Source organism: Amblyomma maculatum, chromosome 11, assembly GCF_055883805.1.
Source record: "Amblyomma maculatum isolate TAMU_Amacu chromosome 11, ASM5588380v1, whole genome shotgun sequence".
Classification (NCBI taxonomy): domain Eukaryota; kingdom Metazoa; phylum Arthropoda; class Arachnida; order Ixodida; family Ixodidae; genus Amblyomma; species Amblyomma maculatum.
In genome coordinates, this window is record NC_139354.1 from 33,038,246 (window position 1) to 33,045,957 (window position 7,712).

The window sequence follows — 7,712 nt, forward strand, 5'->3', positions numbered from 1 at the left end:
CTGCCGGCGGAAAATTCTGGAGAGGCTACAGCTCCGCTCAGTTGTAGTGATGAGTAGTGATGTAGTTGTAGTGATGATGTAGTGATGAGTGTGCCACTATTACGCTGTGCTATGCTGTGCTTCGTCCGCTGGTGCCTGATCACCGTGTTTTGTGCCACTTCAGTCACCTGTTTATGCTTCTGCCGCCTGAGCACATGTCTTAGTTTTTAAGACTGGAGCAGGCCTCAGCCTGAACATAATGGCAAGCATTAATAGGTGTCACCTGGAGACGTTATTGATGCGATAAAATCGGCACTCTTATATGCAGAATTTATTGGTTATTGTCCCACCTTGTCTGCGCCATAATCCCTCATTTAAAATAACCTGGAAATAATCGCTACATAAATATTTGTAAGAAATGTTATATAGTGAAGGTTTTTGATGTGATTATACTCTTCTTAAAAGGACTCGCTTCGCTCATGTAGGGACAAATGGCACCTGGACATTTTTAGTGGCTGACTGTATTGTTTATTTGTGCACGACTGTATTGTATACACGTTTACGGATCGAACTGATTAGTTAGACGGAGCTATGTCATAAACAATCTCATGTGACCTTTACGGCACAAATAACCGTGCCAATTAAAGGTAAATATATGCATGCTATAAATCCGCAAGCATGCAAGCGGTCTTTGTCTCCTTCGTCTCTTAGTGGATGTTGCCTTTGTTTGCGGACAGCGTACAGCGAGGCTGCTCCTCCATGCCAATATGCGCTGCTTTGGATATCAGGCCATATCACTGATTTTAAAGCGTTTAAATTAAGACAGCGATGTTGAAAACTGTCATTCTTTACTCGAAATCTATTCCTCTCCCTGATGCACAAGCTCAAAAAGTAGGACTAGACACCAGTCTCGAGATGTATGATGATTCTAAAGATAAATGGCGTAACATCAACTCGATCATAAAAGCATCGTCCTGAAACGTTGTTTTACCATATTTTGACGATGATCACGCATATCTGGCTGAAGCATTTAGCGACTTTTTATTCGAATAGGCAATCATTTTTAGTCAACATCTAATGGCTCATGACACATGGCTCTTTCAACTGCGGTATATAACGCGTTCCTATTGACAGAAATTACGACACAAGAGATATTTGATGTCACTGGCCGGAAGAAAGCAAATAAGGATTTAGGCTACGGTTGAATATCAATAAATTTACTAAAGGAGAATATTGCTGTTTTGTTTAATGTTTAGAAGATGTATTCAAATGATCATAACAGGTGTCTATGCCTAAGAAGGGTAGCCCCTGCATACAAAGGGCATGATCCGGACGTCATAGCGAATAACATACTAATTACAATATATTATCATGCATTAATGCGGACTTTTAAAAGTTGTTAGCTAAGAGATTAACAAATTTTATAGAGAAATGTGACATACATAGAAGTTAGTGGTTGTCAGCCCATAGCAAGGAAAGTTAGGGCTCGGCCCGCGGTCCTATGTTTGTTTACTTATTAGTGGCTAACATAGTTCTTATAAAGCGCACAGCCAGTTTTAGAGGCCGATGATGCTTAAATGAAGCAGTGGTAACCTTGAAGGCTACAAAATACCATTCATATCCTAGCGCAGCTGCCAAATTCACGCTATTCTTTGGATCAGCGATAGTTACCACCACTAAGTAGATGTATTCCTTGTGTAAATTCAGCACCTCGATAACTACAGTAAACTGAAGTGGCCCTTCGAGGACAGAAGAAGAGTACTTTGGGTTGGTGCATATTTATTTTTAAACTCATCATTCTGCTTTTACGAAGTCATTGCTTGAGGTTGATTGAGGTTTAGCTATAGATCACGGCAAGGCTGACCCGTATGTCTGATAGGCCACTGGTAGAACAAAGAGAACTATTATGGGGTGAATGAGGAATTTAGTTTAGCTTGCTTTGTATTACCGCTGCGCAATAATAATTATTGTGCTAACGTTGTCACGAATTACGAGGCGAGAAGAAAAAGGCGTACGACATGAGAAAATTTCTTACATAACGCCCATCCCCCCCAAACGTTACCTGGCTTTGAGCCGCTAATTACTTGAACATTTAATACTGTCTAAAACAAACGTCCACGTAGCACGTCATTTTTCAATAGGTCGTGGCCCGAATTCACGGTGACGCCACTTCCACTCCTTGTCGTGCCACCCAGAGATCACCTTGGTGAAGTGGAATGGGTCACCACACACACCGCGAAAGTCATCGAGGGACACGTCCCAAATGCCGAGGCAGGCAGCTCTGTGCTTATACAGCGCCATCCTCAGCAGACGCTGCACGTTACTGGCATCCAGGAAGCCCACCCATTGGTCGTCTCTAACCACATATGACGCGAACGTTCCCTGCACCATGGTGGGCCAGGTCTGATTGCAGACCTCGTAATAAGCCAGCAGGCCGGGCTGACGGGTGTAAGGCCCGGGCTTCCCGGGCCCCGTAGCAGGAGCGTGGGCGTCGTGCTGATGCGAGCTGAGCAAAGTGTAGGTCCTGGCTCCGACCGACAGGACGAAGCAGAACTTGCGGAAGAGTTGCACGTTGCCAGCTCCGACAAGAGCGTGGCGCGTCTGGAGGACGTCGTTGAGGGGATCTGCGAACGTCGTAACTTTTGCCGCGCCGCTGCTTCCTGTGCCGTTCCCGCCATCTTGATCTAAAACCCAGTTCCCGATCACTAAAAACCGGTCGACGTGGCGGGACAGTTCACCAAAGTTGAAGTAAGTATGGCGAAGTTCTCCGTTGTTGGGCACCGCTACGAAGAGCTCGCTCTTGGCACCCAAGACGTCGCGGATAGCAGCAGCAACACCGATGATATTTCGGCGGTATCGCGATGCCTTAGCTCCGCTGTCGTTCTGACGGTTCATCGGCATCTTCCACTGGATGACGACGCCGTCGTACCCGTACGTCTGGATCCAGGATGCCACGTTGCGTGCAAAGGCAACGACGTTTTGCTTTTGCAAGGACATGCGCTGGAAGGCGTTAGAGTCGCTAATGTCTTCACCAATGGCAACCATGACGGACACTTGGGGGTACCGCTTCTTCAGCGCCGCGAACTTCGCGAAACCGCTTCGTTCGACATCGAACACCGGATCCTTCGCTATAAGTGCGTATTCGTTGTTGACGCCAACGGAGGCGTAGATAATATGGCTGCAGTAGGGTACGGGAACGTGGCCGGTGTGGAACGACATGGGCTCCTCTCTTCTGTAGCTGGTGTGGTTGAAGTAGCACACGATGCTGTACGACGGGCTGATGTCGACCTCAAAATCGAGGATTTCCTCGGTGGTCGTTGGTGGAGCCGATGATGTCGAGGTGGAGATATCTGTGACAAGGAATGTCGTCTGTGCAGTGCTTGTCACCGTAGTGCTAGTAGTCGGTGGTGGCGTCGTCGGAGAAGTCGAAGTTATCGCTGTGGTTATTGTCGCACTCATTGTGGTAGTTTCTGAAGTCGCAGCTTTAGTTGTCCCGGCCGTTGAAATCCAAGAGAGGATAGTTGTTTTAACCTCAGTTTCATTCTGAACAAGTGTGGACTTCATGGTGCTGTCATCAGTGTGCACGTTCTCATTGTTTTCCATGTGTGTGGCGTCTTCGGTAATGTCCCTGCGAAAGCAGAATTAATACGCGAAGAGTCTACTTCAAACCTCTCAACTAAATTATATCTAGTGTTTCGCAAACAACCCTTGTGTATGTCGCTGAAAAAGAAAACCGTTAGCGGCAGAGCCGAAATTGAAGTCTATATATTGAAATTATTTCAATCAACTTGAAGAACGTCAAATAATTAACGTTAAAGAATCCCCAGGTGGTCGAAACTTCCAGATTTCTCGTGGTACAGTCTGCCCATGTCACCTCTTACCTAGGTTGTAAGAGCACATATGTTATTGTGCCGCAAGTGCGAAGACGCGAAAAGGCTCTCCTCTGTCGTTCGCATGCGACACTAAGCTTGTATCTATGCTTTGGCGACAGTACTAAATGAGCTCGATGAATACAATTTGGAATCTGCTTTGAATCAGGCGTGCCTCTGTAACTATGAAATAGCTCTCACGTGATTAAAGAGAAAACTTAATTTATACTGCACGTGCGCGAAAGATGACGGCGCCTTGAACGTAACAAAAACAATCAAAATATTAGTTAAAATTATTCAGGGTCGTCTGGTTTTCACTGACCTAGGTTGCGTATGCTGCTGGCATCACTTGCTTCATAAGCAGGTGAAGAGTTCTATAGTTTATGCACTTCACGACTGGGAGAAATTGTATATGAGCTAGAAGCCCACAGCTCTCGTCATATATAGCCTGCTATAATAGTCGTTTAGCTTTTGTCTTCAAAAAAGGACGCACCTGAAACTTACCCTAGGTACAATTTCCCTTGGATATAAAACATGTCCTGGTAATATATAGCAATGAAGTGAAAGTGGCAGTACTCTCAGCGGCTTCAGCGCTGTGGCCTGGTGCAGCAATAGTTGAGTTTTTCCGATTCTGAGAGTTATACCAGTGCTTTACTTGATTGTTACAACGATAATATTGCGATTACCTGCACAGCATTGAACAGGTTGTGACTTCGCGCAATGAAATTGCTGCAGACACCTTTGTGACGCACTCTTATTGACACCTAAGCGATTATGTTTCCGTAGCGTACATAAGCCGTGAGCCGCGAGCCACGAAAACTTCAACTCTCTGGCCACCGAACAACCGTACTTGCTGAAAACTAGGGTTTTAAATATCTAACAATTATTTTCCATCCATAGCCTGAGTGAACCACATCCGAGAAAAATGTGTCACAACACAATTTCTGTTATAAAAATGGCGTCGTTTGTTATGACAGAGAAATATTACAAGAAAGAGACTACAAACGAGTACTACAGAAGAACTAAATTATGGAAAAGGTCTATACATTTATAAAAACGCGTCAATAAGAAAAACCTACCAAATATTGTGTTTAAAAATAATAGCTTGAGGGGCGAGTTGGTGTGCGCCTGTGTTGTGTTTTTTATTCATGGGATTGTGTTTGTTTTGCCACATTTCTGGGTACAATTCTGTCTTTGTTTTGGCACGGTTCTGCAGTTGAGTGCGACTGGGTGCGTGATTCTGTGCGAGGCAGGCTGTAGGATCGTATTCAGATATGTGGCGCAACAAACACAAACACAAGAGAAGATACACAACACACGCGCACACTGCCAACTGTAATAAGAATCTGAAAACACTTCCTCTTCACCACTCCTCCTCTTCTACACTCAGGCACGTCTCATCTTCCTCTTCTTCTCATCTTCCTCTTCTTTGCCAAGGGGATAATGGCACTCTCTTCCTCTCTGAGAGGAAGAAAGTGACATTATCCCGTTGGTAAAGAAGAGGAAGAAGAGAAGAAGAGAGGAAGAAAGTGCCATTATCCTCTTGGTAAAGAAAAGAAGAGAAGAAGAGGAAGATGAGATTGGTCACTGCCATGTTTGGACGATGTTATGGTCTGCGAGGAAGAGGGTGCCATTATCCCGTTGGCAAAGAAGAGGAAGATGAGAAGAAGAGGAAGATGAGACGTGCCTGAGTGTAGAAGAGGAGGAGTGGTGAAGAGGAAGTGTTTTCAGATTCTTATTACAGTTGGTAGTGTGCGCGTGTGTTGTGTATCTTCTCTTGTGTTTGTGTTTGTTGCGCCACATATCTGAATACAATGCAGCACCAACTAGCCCCTCAAGCCGTTATTTTGAGGCTGTAGGAGACATGACATCGTGTTAGCGTTCGACCTCGTCCGGTACCATGCAACGGTAAGCAATATAGGCTATTTCTACATACCCCAGAGGCCTTGGCGGTTCTCCGCCATTCTCGCTGTCCGAAAATGGTTCCGTGGCAGGCCGCCTTCCCCGTTTGTGCGGCGGATGCTTGCGAGGGCCGTGTCTGCCACGACCGTCAGTTTCACCAGAGTTTCCAGGGACAGAGTTGCTCGATGGGTCCAGAGCCTTCAACAAATGAAAATCCGAATTTCATGACAATGTCACGAGACATTGATGAACTTGGGTATGCGCTCCTGATACAGCAGTAAACCCTTGATTCCAGCCGCTATTCAGGCAGATAATGGCCCCATATGACGCTCCGAAATATAGCAGTAAAGCCTGCCTTATACATGTTTACTGTTTATTGAATCTGCTGTCGTCAAGAAAGATGCGACGAGCTCCCAAATTTTCAAAATTGATTTGGCTAATTACATCTTCTTCTGATCTAGTCGCGGCTCATGAGGTTGAATTCTAGCACGGGAGGGTACATTCCGATGGAGGAAAAATTCCGAATATCCCATCTGGTTAGCCACGCCTGCGAAGGTAAAGAACCCTAGGCGGCTGAATTAAACCAGAAGATTAAGAAAAAAATATTAAGGCTTGCATTATTGTCGCCTCGCCATTAGATTTGACAAAAAGAGGTCATTAATTATCGTTACAAATACGCGGAATGATTTCCTCAATGTCGAATGTTTGAGGCTATTGCTTTCTAAAAACATTTAAATGGTTTTCATAAATGCGTAGTCTCTATGACATGTTACTGTGGTCAGAAGATTGCTGAACGAAAATCTGCAGCAATGGCTGAATTTGGAGAGGCAAAACAGCCTGTGTAGTCGGAGAGCCTGCCACCTATGAGTCCCCTACTACACGTCTAGCCCACTACAGTGCACATGACAGGAGCGAGTTGGTGCCGTGGAGTAGCCGTAGTAGTCACCTTCTCCCTGTAATCATCGGGCGGCGGCTCTCGACTGGCCAGTGCCCAGACCAGTGCCATGATGATGGCGGTGTTCACGCAGAAGGCGAGGCCGTAGACAACCTTGGTCCTTGAGGAGTGGTCGTCTTCGGGCTGCGGTGATCCAACCTTGACAAGGCGAACGCGGCGTAGCTTTGCGGGGCGATGCTGGCCCATCGGTATCGCTTGCTGCGGAAGAGAGGAAAAGGAGCGATGGAGAAAACTTAAGCGGTGCCCACTCGATACGATCCTAAATTTTGTCAATTTTGTCATGTTCGAAAGCAGAGTAATGCGCCGTCGAGGAGAAAACATTCGATCGACAAAATATTATTTCACACCCAAACCCTCCACCAAGTAGGTACTTTTCAAAAATGGACGAAACGCTAACAAGACATTCACAAGAAAGGGGACCCGGAAAAGCGCTTGTCCGTGTCCCCTTTCTTGTGAATGTCTTGTTAGCACTTCGTCCATTTTTTGAAATGTTGCCCCAACTAGCCCAGCAAAAAGTTCACCAACTAGGTACCTTGCTCAGCTTGTCGAAGTTATGAGAAGTGAGGTTCCAGGGATAAAATGGCAGGTACGTAACCCAACTTAAACCTGTTTAGGACGAGCGAAAGTACCCGGCCCGATGGCTCAATGACTGAACCGGAGCAGCCTGCCTGAACAAGAGTAGCGGAGTTCGAAAGCGACCACATCGGTCACGTTTCAATAGGGGCGAAACACAAAAGGCATCCGTGCCCTATGCAGTGCAGTTAGAGTTAAAGACCCACAGATTGTTAAAATAATTCCGCAGCTCTCCTGCACTACGGCATCTATTTCTTCTTTGAAACCCACCTTCATCGCTTCCTCGTAACGGTTCAGTTGCCCACAGAGAAGTGTTACAGTTACGGCGACAGGTACTGCCGAAGGTAGCGGTCTACCATTCGAAGAATAGTGTCAGCTGACATGTATTGTTGTTACCTTTTTTGAAAATCTGAGCTTTGTAAACATGTCGGAAC

General features: G+C 45.9%; 1 protein-coding gene across 1 annotated transcript; it reads right to left on the reverse strand.

Annotated features, from left to right (window-relative positions):
- Positions 1-1,755: 1,755 nt before the first annotated feature.
- On the reverse strand, positions 1,756-6,891 carry LOC146173442 (chitinase-3-like protein 1). Its single transcript, XM_084585196.1, has 3 exons — positions 6,697-6,891; positions 5,785-5,948; positions 1,756-3,607 (listed from the first exon to the last, which is right to left on the reverse strand). The coding sequence occupies exons 1-3, from the start codon at positions 6,889-6,891 to the stop codon at positions 2,107-2,109; spliced, it is 1,860 nt and encodes a 619-aa protein (XP_084441322.1). The 3' UTR covers positions 1,756-2,106.
- Between the last annotated feature and the right edge of the window lie 821 nt (positions 6,892-7,712).

Excerpts from the sequence above, each read along its gene's own strand:
- LOC146173442 (XM_084585196.1), bottom strand. The coding sequence starts at position 6,891 with ATGGGCCAGCATCGCCCCGCAAAGCTACGCCGCGTTCGCCTTGTCAAG. Across the intron at positions 5,949-6,696 it reads CCGATGATTACAGGGAGAAG|GCTCTGGACCCATCGAGCAA; the intron begins GTGACTACTACG and ends CATTTGTTGAAG. Across the intron at positions 3,608-5,784 it reads GAACCGCCAAGGCCTCTGGG|GGACATTACCGAAGACGCCA; the intron begins GTATGTAGAAAT and ends CTGCTTTCGCAG.